This window comes from Lepus europaeus, chromosome 14 (assembly GCF_033115175.1).
Source record: "Lepus europaeus isolate LE1 chromosome 14, mLepTim1.pri, whole genome shotgun sequence".
In the NCBI taxonomy this organism is placed as follows: Eukaryota; Metazoa; Chordata; class Mammalia; order Lagomorpha; family Leporidae; genus Lepus; species Lepus europaeus.
Window position 1 is genome coordinate 47,445,237 of NC_084840.1, and position 22,969 is coordinate 47,468,205.

The 22,969-nt window shown below is 37.9% G+C and overlaps 1 protein-coding gene across 1 annotated transcript in view; it reads right to left on the reverse strand.

The window, feature by feature from the left end:
- Nucleotides 1–22,969, reverse strand: part of DNAJC1 (DnaJ heat shock protein family (Hsp40) member C1) — a 174,988-nt gene that overhangs the window by 18,565 nt on the left and 133,454 nt on the right. Inside the window, exon 9 of the mRNA XM_062210570.1 lies at nt 6,861–6,980. Within this exon, the coding sequence (XP_062066554.1) occupies nt 6,861–6,980 (120 nt within the window). The remainder of the gene's footprint in view (nt 1–6,860; nt 6,981–22,969) is intronic.

Below are 22,969 nucleotides of genomic sequence, written 5' to 3' on the forward strand. Positions count from 1 at the left end.
ATTTATTTGAGTTATCACTGCTGCCTCCTAGTGTCTGCATCAGCAGGAAGACGAGTCAGGAGCTAGGGATAGGTATCAAATCCAGGCACTCTGATATGGGATACAGGCATCTTAACTACTTGGCCAAATACCTACTTCACATTCATATTCTAGAACTAAGCACCACTACTTCTAGATATACAAGTGGAGAAAACAGATATAAGTGAAAGATAAATTTAAAAAAAGCATGTACATCTCAATAATAGCAAAAAAAAATAATAATAATTTAAATGTAGACAAGTAGAATACTCTACAATTACATCATAGCAATATGGAATACTATGTAACTGTTTAAAAAAAAAATGTGGGTCTTATTTATTATTATGAAAAGATGTTCATGTTCTTTGACTTTTTTTTTTTATTTGACAGATAGAGTTAGACAGAGAGAGAGAGAGACAGAAAGGTCCTCCCTCCATTGGTTCATCCCCTAAATGGCCACTACGGCCAGATATATGCACATACAAAGCCAGGAGCCAGGTGCTTCCTCCTGGTCTCCCATGCGGGTACAGGGGCCCAAGCACCTGGGCCATCCTCCATTGCCTTCCTGAGCCACAGCAGAGAGCTGGACTAGAAGAGGAGCAACCGGGACTAGAACCCGGCGCCCATATGGGATGCCAGCGCTGCAGGCGGAGGATTAACCAAGTGAGCCACGGCGCCGGCCTCAATGTTCATGTTCTGTAATGATGTGAAAAGAACAGAACTAATAACTAATAGAGACTAGTATTGTTAATTATATATATATATATATATATTTACACACTTATATAAGAAAGCTGAAGTCCAGAATACTATTTATAAGGATTATTTTTTATTATGGTTAAGGAAAAAATTTAGTTGAATGTGTTAAAATTTTGCTATGGAAATAGTTTTATCAAAAAAGGTCTAATGATAAAAGTTTAGACAAAGTGTAAATATTGTACAATAAAGCAGAATTAAGAGTGGTAAGAACACACTAGGTGAAAAATCCAAGTATCTGTTTTGTCCCAATTCCACTAATACTTGCATCAGCTTGAACAAATATCTTAGCAGCAGTTTACTCAGCTGTAATATGGAAATAACAGCTGCCTATTTAAGTCACCATATTGTGATGATCAAGTAAAATAAAACAGTTATATGTCACTTAAGGTTTGTCAGCGTCGGACCACATATAACATAGTGGACTCGTAAGAATAAATCACCAGGGCCAGCACTGTGGTGTAGCGGGTAAAGCCCTGGCCTGTAGTGCCAGCCTCCCATATGGGCACTGGTTCGAGTCCTGGCTGCTCCACTTCCAACCCAGCTCTCTGCTATGGCCTGGGAAAGCAGTAGAAGATGGCCCACATCCTTGGACCCCTGCACCCACATGGGAGACCTGGAAGAAGCTCCTGGTTTCAGATCGGCACAGTTCTGGCCGTTGCAGCCAACTGAGGAGTGAACCAGCGGATGGAAGACCTCTTTCTCTTTGCCTCTCCTTCTCTGTCTGTGTAACTCTGACTTTCAAATAAGTAAGTCTTTAAAAAAAAAAAAAAAAAAAAAAGGAATATATCACCCGAGCAGGCGTAGTGGGTAAAACTGCTGCTTGCAGCGCTGGCACCCCATATGGGTGCCTGCTCCACTTCAAATTCAGCTCCCTGCTGATGGCCTGGAAAAGCAGCAGAAAATGATCCAAGTACCTGGGCCCCTGTACCCATGTAGGAGACCAAGTACCATGTAGGAGACACGTACCATGTAGGAGAACAAGTTCCTGGCTCCTGGTTTCTGCTTGGCCCAGCCCCAGCCATTGTGGCCATATTGGGAATGAATCAGCAGAGGAAAGAGCTGCGTCTCTCTCTCTCTCTCTCTCTCTCTGTAACTCTACCTTTCAAATAAATAAATCAATCTTAAAAAAAAGACTATCACCTGATGACGTCACATTTGCCTTAGTTTAAGCATAGGTTTTGATGCCTGCACAATGACAAAACTAACAATGCATTTCTTAGAAGGTATCTCCATCATTAAATAGTGTGTGACTATATATTTTAAAGCGTTGAAAGGTATAAAATACTCAAAAATAATGGAATAATCAATAGTATCCTAAAGCAGTTAAGAATAAAAACGTTGTACAGGTGTTTAGCATAGCAATTAAGACACCTGCATTCCATTTCTGAGTGCCGGGGTTTGAGTACATGCTCTGCTCTCCAGTCCAGCTTCCTGCTATTGTGAATCCTGGGAAGAAGTAGCTAATGGCTCAAGTACCTGGGTAGACCAGGATTGGGTTCCTGGCTCCTGGCTTTGGCCTGGCCTGGGTCTGACTGTTGGTGGCATTTGGGGAGGGAGCCAGTGAGAGCTCTTTCTGCCTTTAGTAAATAAATAAAAATATGAAATGTTAGCTTGATAACTAATTAGTTTGATAACTAAATTTTTGAAAGTTCTCATATATAGTTTATAATCATGTCTTATGGGTAATTCTGTTCAATGTTAAGACAAAAATGATGACACGGAATATAAATCGATAAGCTTGTGGTCTAAAAATCATAGAATATTTAGCAAAACTCTACCCACATCTATAGAGAGATTAATCAATTAATTATACAATTTTAACTTATGAACACAAAAGGACCTCGGCCCTCAATGTAATCCATTATCTTTCTTTCTTTCAGATGGGTAACCAAGTTGTCTGAAATTCTTAGAGCAATCATTTATATCCTTGGAACTTGAAAACTCCTATTAAAACAGAAATATAAGTGTGTGTGTGCATGAGAGAGAGAGACAGACAGACATTTGGTAACACATTACATGATCAGGTACCATGTTGGTTATAAGATTAACTAGTGAGCAATCCCTCAAGGAGAATGGGATAAGGAACCATTCATTTATATCATTAAGCCTGTGAGGTTGTGAGGGAAGGAGGGGGGGAGAAAAGTATGGAATTAGGCCCAGACCTAGGGAACTGCTACAGCAGGAAGCTGGTAAGAGGACAATGTGGATGAAGCCAGAAAGACTACCCTTGTCATTTTCATTATTCTATATAGAGCCTGTCTGACTCAAAAAGTAGTAGCAATATATTTGCCAAGATAATAACTATATATTCAGTTTACTGATACACCATAAAACTTATTTTCAATTGAAAAATCCCACTCCTATATTTTTGAAATAACCACTATAACAATAATGTACAGGAGCCGGCGCTGTGGCACAGTGGGTTAACGCCCTGGCCTGAAGTGCCGGTATCCCATATGAGCACCGGTTCTGGTCCTGGCTGCTCCTCTTCTGATCTGGCTCTCTGCTGTTACCTGGGAGGGCAGTTAAAGATGGCCCAAGTCTTTGGGCCCCTGCACCCACGTGGGAGACCCGGAAGAGGCTCCAGGCTCCTGGCTTCGGATTGGCGCAGCTCTGGCCGTTGCAGCCATCTGGGAAGTGAACCAACAGATGGAAGACCTCTCTCTCTGTCTCTACCGCTCTCTGTAACTCTTTCAAATATATAAAATAAATTTTCATAAAAACCCAATAATGTAAAAATGCCTACAGGTATTTCTGTCTCTTCTCTAGTTGTAGCGATGTAAAATAAAATTGGGGATTTTAAAAATGTTTTCTCTTATTCTTCGCTTGCATAAAGGGCTGCTTATCTAACTACACACCTCTTATCCCTCACTATGGCACTAGCTAATTACAAAGTCTGTTTAAATCTAGCCACCTGTCTTATTTTGCTGCCTACTTGGACTTTTTTGAAGCAGGCAGACATGTCCAGTCTGACATCATAACCAGAATGCAAGAGATTAGTGATCATGGAGAGAAGCAGAATCAGTTTACATCCTTTCAGGCTAGAGAATAGTATTACTTCACAAGCTAGAAATCTGAAGCTCACTGACCTTGATTTAGAAAACCTGCAGTTAATAATCACATTAAAGTTGATTTTACAAGGCATATAGTTTTTGTTTTCTCTGTTATTTTTACAATTTCAGTGTCCTTTGTGGTTACCTAAAATATTTGCTCAAAGGCATATATTAACATCTGAAATATTTAATCTATAATAATAATAACATAGGTTTTACAGTTTTAGGTGTATCTGAATTAAAATGTAATTTGCATCAATTTTTTAAAGCTAAAAATACTGCTCATATCTATCCAGAGTAGAATTTAGCAATCTAGTTCTGGTAATTATGACAGTTAACATCCTTAATTCTTTTCCTAATTGAAGCATAACATAGGTTTTTTTTTTTTTTTTTTAAACTGTAAAGTGTCAATCCACATAAAGAACCATATGAACCCTACCACTGGCACACTCTCACCTTTTCCCCTAAAAGGTCAATTGTTTCTAGAAAGAAAGAGAACTAAGCCCGAAGCTACAAATTCCGAAAGGAAATCGGGTCAAAGAACAGCTGTGCAGAGAGAACTGGTCAGACGATCAGGTCAGTGTGCAGAGGTTCTTATGACAGCCAACTGAAGCTGACTTCTTTTTCAGAATCACATACTTAATGAAAACAAATCTAATTAGCACCAGAAGTCAAGAAGCATAAGTGATGTTTGAAGGTGTGCTTAACTTTCACTGAACTTTCTAGTGAAGGAACTGCACTTGCTGAACCCATTTTATCTGCCCCACAGCGATTCACAGGTCACTCCTCCGAGTTACTAACTCAAGTTACCTGAATCTTCAGACATCTACTCTCTTTTAGCCAGAGTGACTTCCTGTACATGTGTGTAGTTACTGAAATGCCTGCCCAGCTTTGGAGATGCTGCTCACAGAATGAAAACGGAGTTTGTCTCTCTCTATATGTGTATTATATATGTGTATTATATGTGTGTATTATATATATATGTAACACACATATATAACACATATATATACATATATACATATATATACATATATTGACAGAGGAAAGGTTCACAATGGCATTTTTTTTTGCTGCCACAAAATTCAAGTTTATTAAAAATTTATTTCCAAGGTAAAAACAAAATGAAAGAACAACTTAAAAAGCCAAGTTTTCTACTTCCATGATAAAAGAAAAAAATATCTGTTACAGACATAAAATCAGTGTCCTTTGGGTAAATCTGGAGAAAAAACTGAAACACATGGGATGAGTTCACAAAACATTTAAAATAATGCCCGTGGCTGCACCAAAATTATTCTTGTAAATTAATTACAGATATCCAAATCTATGAGACTGTTGGTTACATAACTTATGTTCTTAGCAGTTTGTAAACTTTCACCTCTCTCCTAGATATAGATAAAAATATAAACCAGATTTTATCTGTTTATAACAGCAAATTAATTAAAAATGTTGCTCTACTCATTTCCCTGTTTGCCTTTAGCACTACAGAGCCTCAAAGAAATATTATTTTAAAAGTTAGTCAGAGATGGTGCTGTCTTCAAAGGAGTAATTGAACTAAAAATCTGAGGCCTTTTAAAGCAATGTTTTGTAACTTTCTAAAAATTACCTTAGTAATTATTGTTAATAATTTTTAATAGCTGCTGTATAATCAGAGGGTCATAGTATTTAAATTAAAATATCAATAACCATGAAATGTTTCTAACTTGGTCAAGTCCTTATAGAGAAGTGCACTAACTTATCTTTCACAATCTTAGAAGATTATAAAATGTATGCCCCAGCAACACACAAGAAAAGGCTGCCTTGCAGCCACTCAGGATCACTCCTCATGAATCATAGCAAAGAGAAGTTTGTCACAAGATCCAACTGCTATTGCTCCTATAGTTAGACTTTAACTCTGAGTAAAAATAATGCAAAGCTTGTTATAAAAATTCAAATAAAAGACCTATATAGAAATAACAGTATTCATATATATAGCTTAAAATTCTCCAAGAAAGCCTAATCTAAAAAAAAATTTAACAGTAATATTTTTGTAAGTTTGTCTTTAAATTAAAAAGTGGAAGTCCATAGAAAATAATAGTTACAACAAAGCTTTTTTATGAAAGCTGTGTTTAGTATTCATTTTGTAGGGTTTTAAAAAATTATTACCTAAAAACCCTAATGGCATACTTACAGAATTGAAGAGAGCATTTAAATCTTGGCTTTCAGTAGCCTCTTATGTACTTTTTGATAGGTAAGATTTATTTAATGTAAACTTAGTAAAGAATATTTACTAACCTTTGTAAAATCACTGATAATAAGAAAAAGGATTTTTCTCTATTCCAATCAAACATTTACTATATATTTAGTTCATATCAGGCACTGTGCTAGGTGTTTTTAAGAAGATTCTCTAAATTTCCTGAAAAAGCATCCTAAATGTTAGATCAAACCCTTTCCAGGTAAATACTTTGTATTTTAAATGTTAGTTATGGCCAACATAAATATAGGAATATTTGTATCTATAAGATCTATATGTGTATATATTACGTATCTACATTTTCTTGTTAAAAAATCTGTCAAAATGAATGTTTAGTATCATCTGAAAGAAAAAGGCAAACATTTTGTTTGTATGATAGGAATATTGTTTTAATTAATCCAAACCACCTGTCTAAATGTAATAGCACTCTGTATTTCAGGGCTAAAAAGACCCAGTTGACATATAACCTCTCTAATTATGATCAGTTTGAGATCTATCTGTTCCACAATTAAAGGAGTCACTATAAACACAAAAACTGGCCTTGTTTTTATGTGATTAGGTTACAGTAGCTTGAGTCTCTAAATACTAAAATTCCTCCCACAGCTGTTAATCGTGAACCAGGGGACTGGTTCACATCTGCTTCTTGCTTATTTCATTAATGGTTCACTCCCAAGTCCTGAAAGGATTGTAGCTTTTCTCCAAAGATAATGTTGGGCCCATCTATGTCTGCCTTCTATGCATAGTTGGGTTACTCTGTTGTGTCACTTTCCACACAATGCAAATCTGAGTGAACTCACATCTGTTACAGATCGACCCAATTCGTGGGCAATCTTTTCCCATCGACCTGGGGTTCCTCCTGGGAACTTAACCATACTTCTTGTCAGCTGGCTAAGGTCCTCTTCTGTCCATTCGGGTGCCTACAAAACATTAAAGAAAATAAAGAGGTAATTGGGAAAAAGGTTGTTAAAACATTTAACAAACCTGTAAAACAAATTACTGGCAATATGTTTTCTGCATTAAAAAAATAAAATGTATCCAAAATGTATAATAATAAATGTATAATAATATATATTTATTATATGCAACAGTTTGAGTTGAATATTAAATGCAAAGCTCCAGCAACCTTTTAAGATTTTCCGATGTATACCAAAAAAGAAATATGACAAAAACAGGATTTTGAAGACATTAAAAAACAAGACATTTCAGTTTTGCATTAAAGTGAGACATCATTCTCAAAGCCTATGAAAAGCAATGTTGCTCACAAATGCCTCACATAGGTTAGTACTAAAAGGCTTGAAGTTTGTTTTTAAGTTATCCTTTAACGAAAACAAACAAAATCAAATCCTTACAAGTATAAATGAAACTGTGAACAAAGAAAATGCTGATTTAGAATCAGAACTGAGGCAAAGACGCTTTTTGGTTCATTCTATATAACAATATTTAATTTAAAAAATCACATTTTCAAGAAGTTTAATTTTTCAAATGCTAGCACTTTATAAAATTTGGGACTAGAAAGAAAATTAGGAACTCTTGTGCCCCACACTTAAACCATCAATCCATACATAGTAACATTTCAATCTGGGGAAGATAAGTGGCTTCTAAAAGTTGACCAAATTATTAAACTGAATAATAAAACACCTTAAAGATTATTATCCACAAAACAAAAATTCTAACAGCAAACAGGCTTTCTACATTTTATCTGTCACAGTGGTCAAACCTAAAACTAAGAAAAAGAAATGATCAAATAACAACCAAGTTAGTTATTTTACATTGTATTATAGCACTAAGCTATCCTCAACCAGAGCCAGTAACCACTCTGGTATTAAACAATACTCTAGTAGCCAGCAGAGAGATTGAGAAAGCCTACCTTATTTTCCTTTAATGAGAGGGAGGGAGGCAGGGAGAGAAAGGGAGAGAGAGACAGAGAAAGAAAAAGAAAGAAAAGGAAATCTTTGAGACAAATACCTTTTCTCATCACCATTTCCGATCATGAACAGTCATACATCAGGCAGTTTGCATTACAGAACCATCAGCACAGAACAGCAGTCAGAGGTGAGTGACCCCAGGGACTATCTCCACAGCTACAGCACAGCTTCTCCCTGACACTAATCCTCCCTGTCATTCTCCCACTGTGCTCTAACCACACTGACATCCGCCTGCCTCACTGCAAGCTTAACGGGGCCCTTCCTGACTTTTTACTGTCTCCCCCAATCAATGGTTCCAGCGTGCTCTTTTCACCATGTCCAAATGGCAGCTTCACTCATAATCAAAGTGCACTGCCCCTGTTAAAGGGCTTTCCGAAAGGCTCTCCCATTTGCATTCATTTGCAAAGCAAACTACTTTTATTCACTTTGTTCTGCTATCAAGAATGTTCCCTGAAGCAGATAAATTGGCATAAATACAACCTGCCACTTAAGAGTCAGTAAATAATAGCCAATAGTAGGGAGGATTTTATCAATCATTCTATTTTGTATCCACTAAGAGCTGAAAGCCTCAAACATATTCATCAGTACAGCCCCTACAATACATGCATAAATTCACTTATATAAAAAGGTATCCTACATTGGGTCTGCTTGGAATTTCTTTGATATTTAATGAATATCATAAATCTAATTCTTCGTATCAGATGATTTAAAAATTTATACAGCAGGTTTTTCTTTTTGCTTTATTTAAGAGAAAAAGTATTATTCAGGCACTATTTAGAGTAACATAATTGGATTTTCAAGGAAATAGTATTTTTATTGTTACAAGCTGAAACTTTAAATAAGTATACCAATTGGTTTCAGAGATGGAAAAGAGTTAAGCTTTAAGAAGAATTTAAATATAAGTTAACAGGACAAAAATGATATCATGAAGAGTATGACACTGAAACTGAATAAAGATACACAGATACAGTACTCAAACCATACACTAGATTATTGCAATTTCACACTAAATCAAACCATCTAATTTCTGGATTCATTTTAACTTTTTTGAAGGAAACAAAATTGTTTAAAATGTCAAAAATAGAAATCATTGTTTCCCATAATAAACTAGTTACTCAAAATAATTTATATTTTAATTGATTGGCTTTTCAAATAGCTTGCATATAATGAACAGTGGGCATTAGAAAAAATTTGATTTTAATTCCTTATTAACGAGAGTCTAAATGCATAATACTTATTTCCGTAAAGAAAAATTGCAAATAAAATATTTGGAATGACATCTTGAAAAATCACCCACTGCTATGACAATCTTTCCTTTTAGTCTTGCAGTAATTTCATGGCCATGGTTTTTATTATTAATGTTAAACAAGGATTGATAATTAGGAAATCTGAGAGAATCTTTTTAGCAATTCATTATTTTCCTTCCTACAGCGGTGAGGCACTTTGGCGAATGTGTAATTCCTCAGCAATAGTTGTGTCTTTAGAAGCAACAGAGCCTACTGTGATCTAGCTACTACAGCAGCCTTGAGGGTGGCCATGGTGTGAATGTATTCTCCTTGTTCTAATCTGGGGCCAACTGTAGCTGTGAAAGTCAAATGAATGCAAAGGCATACTGCTTTGTCACTTAAAACCATGTGTGTCCAATATTACTGAAACACTGAGCCAAAAATTCATCTCTACAGTAAAGTAATGGAAGATACCACATGGTGTGGAGACAGCTGTTATGACTACGGAAGCACTCCAATTTTGCATCAGAAAAGCCTCCTCTGGGAATAAATCTCCACAGTAAATACAAAATAAAAAGATTTCAAATTATTCTATATTTTAATGTAATGACTCCAAAACATATCTACAAAAGAAAGAATTGATAGATCTGGAAATTTAAATTGTAGTCCCAAATAATGTGTATTTGGGATGGATTTTTGTCTTTTTGTCATAAAATTCACTATGTTCAAAGATTATGTACCTTTGATAGTTTTTTTTTTTTAATTAATTAATTTATTTGAAAGGCAGAGTTACAGAGAGGCAGAGGCAGAGAGAGATCTTCCATCTGCTGGTTCACTTCCCAAATGGCTGCAACAGCTGGAGCTGGGCAGATCCGAACCCAAGAAATTCTTCCGTGTCTCCCACCCAGATGCAGGGGCCCAAGCAGCTATCTTCTACTGCTTTCCCAGGCCATACCAGAGAGCTGGGTCAGAGCCAGTCCCCTTTGATTCTTGGGCCCAGGGATGGGGGGTGGGGTGAGGTGTGGGGAGGCATGTCTAGGGGCTGACACTGTGCCACAGCCGGTTAAAGCCCCAGCCTGAAGTGCCGGCATCCCATATGGGCGCTGGTTTGAGTCCCAGCTGCTCCACTTTTTTTTCAAAAATATTTTATTAATATAAACATAACAGATTTCATGTATTTTTCAAGTACAATTCTAAGAAGATAATCATACTTGCCACCCTCCATCTTTCCCTTCCCCAATCCCTTTTCCCTATTTTTTAATTTTTGCAGAAACATAATTTAATTGCACTCTATAACAACAGGCTTAATCCACCACTAACCATAATATTCAAAGTAGAAAGACTATAGTTCCGTAATAGTATAAACAACAGCTAAGGCAACAGTCAAACAAGATATCCATTTCATTCCTACACATCTTTTGGTATTCTAGAGTAACTAACACACATAAGAGAAAATATATGATAATGGTCTTTTTGGGGACTGCCTTATTTCACTAAGCATAATGGTCTCCAGTTGTATCCATTTTGTTGCAAAATGCATAATTTCATTCTTCTTTATGGCTGGGTAGTTTGCCATGGTGTTTATATACCACATTTTCTTTTTTTTTAACTTATATTTAATAAATTTCAAAAGTACAACTTTTGAATTATAGCAGCTTTTCCCCCCTTAACCTCCCTCCCACCCGCAACCATCCCATCTCCCACTCCCATCCCATTCTTCATCAAGATTCATTTTCAATTATCTTTATATACAGAAGATCAACTTAGTATACATTAAGTAAAGATTTCAACAGACAGCACCCACATAGACACACAAAGTATTGAGTACTGTTTTGTTTTGTTTTGTTTTTTGACAGGCAGAGTTATGGACAGTGAGAGAGAGAGAGGGACAGAGAGAAAAGTCTTCTTTCTGTTGGTTCACTCCCCAAATGGCCGCTATGGCTGGTGCTGCGCCAATCTGAAGCCAGGAACCAGGTGCTTTTTCCTGGTCTCCCATGCGGGTGCAGGGGCCCAAACACCTGGGCCATCCTCCACTGCCCTCCTGGGTCACAGCAGAGAGCTGATCTGGAACAGGAACAACTGGGACTGGAACCTGGCGCCCATATGGGATGCCAGCACTGCAGGCAGAGGATTAACCAAGTGAGTCATGGCACCAGCCCCTAGGGTACTGTTTGAGTAGCAGTTTTACCTTAATTCACATAGTACAACACATTAAGGACAGAGATCCTACATGGGGAGCAGGTGCACAGTGACTCCCGTTGTTGATTTAACAACTGACACACTTATTTATGATGTCAGTAATCACCCAAGGTTCTTGTCATAAACTGCCAAGGCTATCAAAGTTTCTTGAGTTTACAAACTCCAATCTTATTTAGACAAGTCCATAGTCAAAGTGGAAGTTCTCTCCTCCCTTCAGAGAAAGGTACCTCCTTCTTTGATGGCCTGTTCTTTCTGCTGGGATCTCACTCACAGAGATCTTTCATTTAGGTTTGTTTGTTTGTTTTTGTTTTTTGTTTTTTTTTTTTTTTTTTTTTTTTGCCACAGCGTCTTGGGTTTCCATGCCTGAAATACTCTCATGGGCTTTTTAGCCAGATCTGAATGCCTTAAGGGCTGATTCTGAGGCCAGAGTGCTGTTTAGGGCATTTGCTATTCTATGAGTCTGCTATGTATCCTGCTTCCCATGTAAGATCATCTTCTCCTTTTTAATCCTATCAATTATTATTTGCAAACACTGGTCTTATTTATGTAATCCCTTTGACACTTAATCCTATCTTTATGATCAATTATGAACTTAAACTGATCACTTTAACAAGTAAGATGGCACTGGTACATGCCACCTTGATGGGATTGAATTGGAATCCCCTGGCATGTTTCTAACTCTACCATTAGGGGTAAGTCCGAATGAGCATGTGCCGAACTGTACATCTCCTCCCTCTCTTATTCCCACTCTTATATTTAACAGGGATCACTTTTCAGTTAATTTTAAATGCCTAAGAATATTTGTGTGTTAATTAAAGAGTTCAACCAACGGTATTAAGTAGAACAACAAAAAAAAAAATACTAAAAGGGATAAAATAGTAAGTTGTTCCTAGACAGTCAGGATAAGGGCTGATCAAGTCATTGTTCTCATAGTGTCCATTTCACTTCAACAGGTTTCCTTTTAGGTGCTCCCACTTTTAATCCAGCTCCTTGTTAATATGCCTGGGAAAGCAGCCGAGGATGGCCCAAGTAGACGGCCCCTGCCATTCATATGGGAACCTGAATGAAGCTCCTGGCCTTGGCCTGGCCCAGCTCCAGCCATTGCAACCGTTAGTGGGGTATACAGGTGGATGGAAGATTTTTCTCTCTTTCTCCCCTCTCTGTAACTCTGACTTGTCAAATAAATACATCAATCCTAAAAAGAAAAAAAAAGTTCATTTCTGGGGATGGCTTTGTGGTATAACAGTTAAATTATCATGCTGGCATCCCATACAGGTTCTCGTTAGAGTCCCGGCTACCCCACTTCTGATTCAGCTCCTTGCTAATGGCCTGGGAAAGCAGTGGAGGATGGTCCAAATACATAGGCCTCTGCAGCCCATGTCGGAGACCTCTCCTAGTTTTGGCCTGGCCCCACCCAAACTGTTTTGGCCATTTGAGGAGTGAATCTGCAGATGGAAGATCTCTCTCTCTGTCTCTCCTTCTCTAACACTGAGTTTCAAGTAAATAAGTGAATCTTTTTTTAAAAAGTTCATTTCTGATAGATACTGAAACTCCCTAATAAGTAATATTTCTAGAGAAATGACCTATTAATGATTATTATCTATATAATTTACAGAAATTAAACTTTTGATTTCACAATTTAAAAAAATTTATTTGGGACTGGGGTTGTGGCGTAACAGGTATAGCTGCTGCCTGTGACAACAGCATCCCATATGGGTGTTGGTTCGAGTCCTAGCTGCTCCACTTCCAATCCAGCTTCCTGCTAATGCACCTGGGAAAGTGGTAGAGGCTGGCCCAAGTACATGGCCCACATGGGAGACCTGGAAGAAGCTCTTGGCTTCAGTCTGGCCCAGCTTTGGCTGTAGTGGCCATTTGGGGAGTGAACCAGCAGATAGAAGATCTCTCTGAGACTGCCTTTCAAATAAATAGAATAAATCTTTAAAAACATTATTTGAATGGCAGAGAGAAAGAGACAACAGAGAGAGAGAGAGAGAGAGAGAGAGAGAGAGATCATCTACCTGTTGGTTCACTCCTCAACTACCTACAACAACAGGAACTGGAAAATGCTGAAGCCAGCAGCCAAGAACCCAGTCTAGGTCTCTCACATAGGTGGCAGGGACCCAAGTATTTTGGCCATCACCTGCTTCCTCCCACAGTGTGCATTAGCAGGAAGCTGGAATCTAAAGTAGAGTCAAGGCTCAAATTCAAGGCACTGTGGTCTGGGATGCGGGCATCCCATTCAGTGTCTTAACTGCTACATCCAACACCCATCTCAATTCAATTATTTTTAGTAGATTCACCTGAGTTTGTAAATTACTCCCCAAAAATATTGCATAGCACCATCCAGTTAAATTATCTGCTACCCTCCAGTTCCATGTTCTGCATACACTTTCTATTTTAGAATTAGCTTTCACCTAATATGATTTTCCTTTCCAATTAAAAATTAAGTGCCCTTGGCAAATATAAATGTAAACAAATGGTATTTTTTTTAAATAGTAGTTTTAATGACTATGAGTCATTTCAAATGTCTTTCTACTCTTAAGACAAAAAACTTCTTTGAGGCCCCTTTTTCTTGCTCGTTTCAGGTAGCTTCCTTCTTGCATGTCCTCACGTGCATGGCCTTTTCTGTGTGTGTGTGTATGTGTGTGTGAGAGAGAGAGAGAGAGTGAGAGAGAGAGAGAGGGAGGGAGGGAGGGAGGGAGACAGGGAGAATGTATATGTGAAAGTGTCTGTGTGTATATGTATGTGTTGGTTAGCTGGAGGAATCTCTGGTCTCTTCTTTTCCTCTTATGAAGATGACAATACTCTCACTTTAGGGCCTTTTATGATTTCATTGATTTAACCTTCTTTACCTCCTTAAGGGTCCTATCTCTAAAAGCAGTTACATCAGCTATTAGAGCTTCAACATATCAATCTTTGGGAATACAATTCAGTTTACAACAGGGAGGAAATAAATAAAAACTAAATAGAAGTCCACAGTTTGGCCTAGTTGGTAATCCAACACTAAAAGGTTCATATAAAATAGACAAAAGGGCAGAGGTTGGTTTTTGTGCCTCTGTAACACTGGTTCTGGAGTATAAACATCTGCTGAAATACAGAGATTGGCAAAATTTGATCCTCTGAATTTATACTGGAAACGTTGATAAATGGAAACAATACATAACACTATAATCTATGGGGCGTTCTTGAACATAACATAGAGGACAAATAGGTATCCCTTGCCTTAACCCTAGTAGCTATTGTCTTATCTAAATTACCGAAAGTCATATTATCCATTGTCTTAAAATATGCCATACAGGTCGTGGACTCTGACTCAATGAGTAATAAATTAAAATTGTCTTTAGGGGACAAGTGTTTGATGCAGTGTTTAATATGCCACTTGGGATGCCCATATCACATACTGGAAGGCCTTGGTTTGAGTACTAGGCTTCACTCCTGATTCCAGTTTCCTGCTACTGCACACCCTGGAAGGCAGAAGATGATGGTTTAATTAATTGAGTCCTGACACATATGTAGAAAACTGTATTGAATTCTTGGCTCCTGGGATCAGTCTAGCCTAGTCCTGGCTGTTGCAGGCATCTGGGGAGTGAGCCAGCAAATAGGGGATCTCTTTCTCTTACTTTCTGTGTCTCTGCCTTTCAAATAAATTTTAAAATATTTTAAAAAGTTAAGTTCCTTGGCACTAGCACTGACAAACTGTCTTGATAAAGTGGATCCTACAGATCTACCTTCCCCTATTAAAATAGTTAATGTGGCTCAGTGTCAATTAAAACAGGGCCTTTTAAAGATTGAAAACCACTACATTAAAAATTAAAGATTGTCCCCACTGCTTGTCCCTTTGGCCTGCTCTCGTACTTGGGAAAAATGGTGCCTCACAGTGGATTATGTCAACCTTAGTGCTACAGACCTCATTAGGGCGCCATTCCTAATATTATTGAAATTACCTTTATCTAATTGATAACTGCCAAATATTTTTGCAGCTATGGAGTTGGTGAATTTTGTTCAAAGCCAATAGTCTCTCTTTTGTGGTTTGGCTTCAATTCCAAAGAGATCCAATGCATTTTCACTCCACTATTATGGGGATCCTTGACAGCATCAAGCCAGTGAGGACTGGATTTTAACTGCACCTTACTTTCACCAGGAGGACATGAATGACAGTACACTGAAGACTTCCTCCTTTGAGATTCACTGAATGCATTCATTCAAGACATTCAAATACACAGGATGGGCTACTGCCTCACATAGTGCAAGGTCCTGACACCTTGGCTACGTTTCTAAAAATTATTTGGTAAACTAAAAAGTTATTCACCCATAACACTGTTAAGAAACAACTATTGGACTTCTCAGCACCAACTTTAGGCTCCTGTGATACAAACTGTATGTAAGCTTACTGACGCAGTTCATTGCAAAATGGTTCATCTTGAATGAGGCCCTTTCTAATAAAAGGCTATAGAAAAAAAAAAAAAAAGACCTAAATGAATGATCTCTGTGAGTGAGATCCCAGTGGAAAGAACGGGGCCATCAAAGAAGGAGGTACCCTTCTCCGAAGGGAGGAGAGAACCTCCACTTTGACTATGACCCTATCGGAATAAGATCAAAGTCAGAATCTTTGCAAATTTCAAAACAACCATTACTCCTAGTAGTGCTGAGACTTTATCAACCTTCTCTCTGTGTTAGAAAGTTGCAGGCAACTTTATAAGTGAATGTTGTAAAATATCTGGGTTCCTCTTCTGTAACACAGCTCACTGGTTATGTAGGGGTCAAGTGGCCCTCTTCTCACTACCTTGTGGAATGTAGACTCAGAGAACCAGAGGGAAAATGTTGTGGGACTGCTACTGCTGTAATACACTGTCCTTTATCTCTGACCTGGGAGTCCTGTATCTTCTGTTAACATCTGTGAGATAGGGCAGGCTAACTAATTAGCTTGTCAATAAGATAAAATCTCCAATTCTTCACAGTTCTGGAAAGTTCGTAACAGGGGAGGAATTCTGACAAAGACATGACTTTCTGAAAGAAGAAGGATGAGGGCCCTGAGAGGAGTCTATGGGTGTATCTGCAGTGAACATGCTCACCAAGTTACATAGGCAATTAGGAAGTGAATGCACCTTTCCTGTATTGCTTATTAATGAGAAGGAAGAATGGCCCTGAATACCAGGGGATAGGTTGAAAGACAGCCACTGTAAAGGTGTCTTTGTTGTTGCTAAATCTCTTCCAGTTTGGGGGACGTCCTTGCCAGCCTCAAGTCTATATCACTATAAAAAACCAGTACCAAGATCACCTTGGGTAGACATATGGTTTTAATACTTTCCAGACAAGTAGAGATACACACCTATAAAGTACATGAAAGGAAAGGGATTCATGAGTATATACTAGGCCAGTTATTACAATAATGGCTGGTTTACTTGGGAAATATCAGGACAGGTTGTATAACACTTCTTAAGAAAATACAGAGGGGCCGAAGCTGTGGTGTAGCAGGTAAAGCTGCCACCTGCAGTGCCGGCATCCCATATGGGTGCCAGTGCATGTCCCGGTTGCTCCTCTTCCAATCCAGCTCTCTGCTATGGCCTGGGAAAGCAGTAGAAGATGGCCCAAGTCCTTGGGCCCCTGCACCCATGCGAGAGACCTGGAAGAAGCTCCTGGCTCCTGGCTTTGGTTTGGTGTAGCTCTGATCATTGTGGCCATCTGGGGAGTGAACCAGCAGATGAAAGACCTCTCTCTCTCTTTTTGCCTCTGTGTAACTTTCAAGGAAAATAAATAAATCTTAAAAAAAAAAAAAAAAAAGGAAATACAGAATCAGCTGGACTGCCTTATATCTCATCCTCTAATAGAGTCTTTCATACCAACCTAAAATCTATTCATAAATTAGAATAAAATAAAAAAAAAAGATTTGATCTTTTGGAAATGGGTACTGGCAGTTTTTACTGTTTCAGGTAGATATCCCAGAGATCTACACACTCTTGTAAGAAATGAAGTTTGATGCCTTGACTGCTATTCAGGATCTTGATGTCTTCGAAAGCCCTTAGAGTGCTGATGAAATAACCTAATGGAGAATGGAAACAGAATTCCTAGTTCTTTGCTTTGGCTTGGCCCAGCCCTGGTTGTTGTGGCCATTTGGGGAGTGAACTAAGGAATGGAAGATATCTCCATCTGCCTTTCACATCAATTAATCAATTTTGTTTAATGGCATGGAGCCACTCCCCTTCCATTCCAATTTCAGTTGCTCTATGGAGAATGGTGATTAGAAATGGTGGTTTAGGCCTTTCTGCTCTGAATGAAGACCACATGCACCTATTCAAGTAAGACAGGGAGTATGGAGGAGAGGAGGCACTCAAACATTAAAGCCTCTTTTGAAACAAGTATTTAAGTCACTGCTGTAGCCAAAAGTATGGGTTCACAGCAGATAAAGGGAGTTAGTGAACTTATAAGTGGTGTGATTTTAACAGTTCACAATTCTTATTTCTTCTACTACATGATTATTAAGAATAATTACCCCACAACTACCAGAGATTTTCCCAATCAGTATCAGTTGCATGTACAGAAGTGCTCCTGGATTACTTAAATAGCTCCCTGTCTGTCCCAGGTGGTCCAACAAAAACAGCACAGAATGCCATGAGGAGAAAGAGAAACCATGGCTCAGACTCAGGACTTAAAGACAGTGGGAGAACTAAGAGATGTACTATCTTAACACAACAGCCCCAACCAGCTAGCTAATGAAACAAGTTAATGGGAACTGGAAATTGTATTAATAATTAAATCCAGTTGTTGCTCCCATAGACCTGACTTTCCCATATACTGAAGTGGTGGATGAACCCATTACACAGACTGAAGGGCGCTTGGTAAGTGAGTGGTCTTTGATGTTGCCAATGCATCACTATTATTCTACTTAGGAGAAGGTAAAATCATATTTAAAGACTAACATAATGCTAACAGAAAATTTTTAGAATATAACACTGACTTTAAGACTTCATGAAAAAATAAAAAAGCTGAAAAATAACTTTTGAAAAAAATGCATTAGTTCACTAGTCTAGTCATGTTTTGAAAGTAAAGTATTACAATGTACTGATTTACTACTGACATAATTAAAATTACAGATGCTGAGAACTATAGTACTTTGGAAGTAGCCTTCAAAAGTTATCTAGTTTGATCTCTTAATTTAGGATATGGTTACACTTCATGTATTTAATAAGGATTTTATAAAATTTATTTTTTATTGAGATACAATTACCATGCCATAAATTCACCCATTTAACATATATAATTCACTGCCTGTTAGTATATTCATAAAATTGTGCAATCATACTGTAATATTAAAATTTTCATTATCCCAAAAAGGTACTTCTTTCCCTTTAACAGTCTGATATCAGAGTGCATAAAGAACTCTTACTACTAATCAAAACAAAGGCAAATAACCCTTTTCTTGTTAATAAAAATGACAAAGCCGGAAACTCAATCCAAGTCTGTCTCCTATGTGGGAGGCAGGAATCCAGTTACTTGAGCCATCACAGCTGCCTCCCAGACTACACTGGCCGGAAGGAGTCAGAAGCTAGAGCTGGGAATCAAACCCAGGTTTCTGATATGGAACGTGAACATTTTAACTGCTAAATTAAATACTCACCCCTTAATATTTTATTCAAATGTACAGAGACAGTACTGTTTTAATAATTAAAATTCAGGTCGGCGCCATGGCTCAACAGGCTAATCCTTCGCCTTGCGGCGCCGGCACCCCAGGTTCTAGTCCCGGTTGGGGCGCCGGATTCTATCCCGGTTGCCCCTCTTCCAGGCCAGCTCTCTGCTATGGCCCGGGAAGGCAGTGGAGGATGGCCCAAGTCCTTGGGCCCTGCACCTGCATGGGAGACCAGGAGAAGCACCTGGCTCCTGGCTTCGGATCAGCGCGATGCGCCGGCCGCAGCGGCCATTGGAGGGTGAACCAACGGCAAAAAGGAAGACCTTTCTCTCTGTCTCTCTCTCTCTCACTATCCACTCTGTCAAAAAAAAAAAAAATAATTAAAATTCTAGTTTTTTAAAAAAGATTTATTCATCTGCAAGGCAAAACAACAGAGAGCGGGAGAGGTAGAGACAGATCTTCTATCCCCCGGTTTACTTCCCAAATGGCTACAACAGTCAGGTCTTTTCCAAGCTAGAGCCAGGAGACAGGAGCTCTATCGGTTCTTCCACATTGAAGGCAGGGGCCCCAGTACTTGGGTCATCTTCTGCCGCTGGATTAGAGGTAGAGCAGTTGCACCTCCAGTATGTGATGCTGGTGTTGCAAATGCTGGGCCTCAATATTCTAGTTTTTAATACACACATTTACTTAGTTCTTTCTAATGACCTCAAAATCATGGACTATCTTACAATCTTACTATATTGGACAGTCTTTTTATTCGGGCAGGTTTCGTTATGTGAGGAGATTTTAATATTAAGATTGATAAGAGTATATTCAGAATAACAACAATCTAAAGCATATTTTAAATGGGGCCAGCATTGTGGCACAGTGAGTTAAACCACCACCTGCAATGCCAGCATCCCAAATCAGAGTGCAGGCTTGAGTCCTGGTTGCTGCTCTTCTGACCCAGCTTCAGCGAATGCACTTGAAAAGGCAGCCTAAGATGGCCCGAGCCCTTGGGCTCCTGCCACACATGTGGGAGACCTGGATAGAGTTCCAGGCTCTTGGTTTCAGACTGGTCCAGACTGGGCTGTTGCAGACATTCTGTGAGTGAACGAGCAAATGGAAGAGCTCTCTCTCTCTGCCTTTTAATTAAATAAATAATTTTAAAATGGAGTTCTGAGTCACTTCAACATTTAGAAGTACGTATATGAGGAAGAACAATTAATTACTGAGATTTATAAAGATATAATGGAGCCATTTACCCAAAAACACTACAATGGATATAAGGATAAAAGGGCACACACTCAGTTATCAGGTTGTTTGTAGTGGAGTATGGGAGGAATTTAAATGACTAGATAACAGCAGTACAAGAGTTGTATCTCAAGGTGGGTGTTTGGCTTAGCAGTTAGCACACCATTTGGGATGTCTGCATGTCACACTTGAGTACCAGAGTTTGATACCTGGCTCTAGCTTCCTACTATTAACCCACACTAGAGAACTGGAATGACTTTTCTGGATCCTGGCTTTTGTTTCAGCCCAGTTCCAGGCATCACGAGCATTTGGGGAGTGAACCAGTAAATAGTAGCTCATTCATGCTCTAAGAGAATTATTTCTCAATTTCTTATTTCTCAATAAATAACTACTACAATAAGTTATTTACAATATAAAGAGGACTAGATACAGAGGATACATTATAAAACACAAGAACTAAATACTACAGAATACAGGGAAAAATTTTGTAAAGGAGACATTGGATGCAAATTTGGATCTTTTAAAATAAATTATTTCTCTATAGGTATACCTAGTTATTTTTATAAAATTGTAGTTTTAGAAAGCATTTAATACATTATCTTTTGCTCTTCCTATGATTTCTTTTTTCCCTGCAAAAATGAAATCTAATTAATTAAAGCATCTGTTTTATGCAACATTATAATCTTCCTAGGACAAAAGTCATTCATTTAGAGATATGGGAGGACAAACAGGAAATAGTATTTAGCTAATCAGTAATGTGATGTCTGACTAGGACAAGTACCATATTAGTTATTACAAAGTGGAAAGCACTCTCAGGTTTCAAAGCAACATAGATGTGATAAGAGTCAAGGCAGATGAGAGCAGGTGATGTGATAGCAGTAATTAATTGTAAGATGTGCACGGTTAACAAAAGATCCACTTTAAAGACATAATTATCAATATTATCTTGGTATTGTTAAGACTGGTTGTAAAGTGTTCCCATTGTGGAAAGGTTCTAAGGAGAAAGAAGATGTATAACTAAAAAATTAAAGTCAAATAGGCATCACAAGAGAATGGTTGTAAAAAATGTTTGTTAGCAATGAAATAAATCTTTGAATGACATTCTGAAAATAAAGATAACGTTAGAGTATTAGAATAAACATGCTTATAAACATCTTCCCTTATCATAATTCCATTAATTCTTTTAGATTATATAACTAAGATTAAACTAAAGTTTAAAGGGCTATGATGTGTTTGCCAGCTTTTCATATATATATATATATATAATTTTTAATGACTTATTTATTTATTTGAAAGACAGAAATATGGGGCAGGGGTGGGGGGAGAGAGAAAGAGAATGAATCTTCCATCTACTGGTTCACTCTCCAAATAGCTGCAATGACCACAGCTGGGCCAGGCCAAAGCCAGGAGCCAGTAGCTTCTTTCAGGTCTCCCATGTGGGTGCAGGAGCCCAAGAATTTGGGCCATCTTCCCCTGCTTTCTCAGTGCATTAGCAGAGAGCTGGATGGGAAGTAGAACAGCTGGAACTTGAACGAGGACCCATATGGGATGCCAACACTGCTTAACTTTCTGCACCACAGTGCTGGTTCCATATCTGTATCTTTTAATTCTCATTCTTTGTTATCTAGTCTGTACAAATATATACATGAATATATGAATGAATGCTGTCTATACAAATTGGGATACAAATCTTGTGTACATACCTTAGTCTGTACAAGATGTTTGCTTATTTTGCGCTTTCATTTTACCTTAGTCTGTAAAATTTTGAAGCCCAAGACTGCTATCATTTTTTGTTTTCCCACTCTCACAATGTTACTATAGCAAGATGAGTCACTATGAATTTAATGCAGCAGGATGCAAAATTTTGCTACGTTGTTTACTTTTTACTGTTTAAAAGAAGTGTGACATGACTCAGAAGTATCCAGCACTTACTGAAGAAACTCTGTAAACCAGTTAATTATAACCATCAGTAAAAAAGAATTCCATAAATTTAAACTTATTCAATTATACTAAGAAAGGTAATATATAGGTTGGCTATCCCTTACCTGAACTGCTTGCTACTAGAAGTGTTTCAGATTTGGGAGTTTTTTGGATTTTACAATATTTGTATAGACTTTACTGGTTGAGCAACCCTAATCTAAAAATCTAAAATCCTAAACTCTCCAAAGTCTGGAACAGTTGAATTTCAGATTTTCATTTTAGGTATGCTCGACCTGTAATGGCTCTAAACTCATTATTCTCTAACTACTTTACTACGTTTCATTATTGTGTATGTCTCTGAGAAATTTATATCTAATATATCCGCATGATGGAAATATTGCATAATGCTGAACTACCACCATACATCTCCTTCTACTCTTTCAGCGACTTGATGTTGATAGTTTGAAATCAGTCATGGTGGGAAAAATTACATCAATGAAATTAGTAAATGCTACAAATCAAGTATTTTTCTCTCCAAAGAACCAATTTTTGAAACTTCACTAGCATATCACTTCCAAGAGAAAATTTTGATCAACAGGATGGTTTAAAATGGATAACACTAAAAAATGCTTGAAAAACTATTTCTTGAAAACTCACTGATTACATGTAAGGAAATACTATCTTAAGTAATACTAGATTATTAATTAGATCAATTCTGGTATACCTCATAATACAACTAATGGTCATTCTTCTTTCATAAAGGACATACCACCACCCTC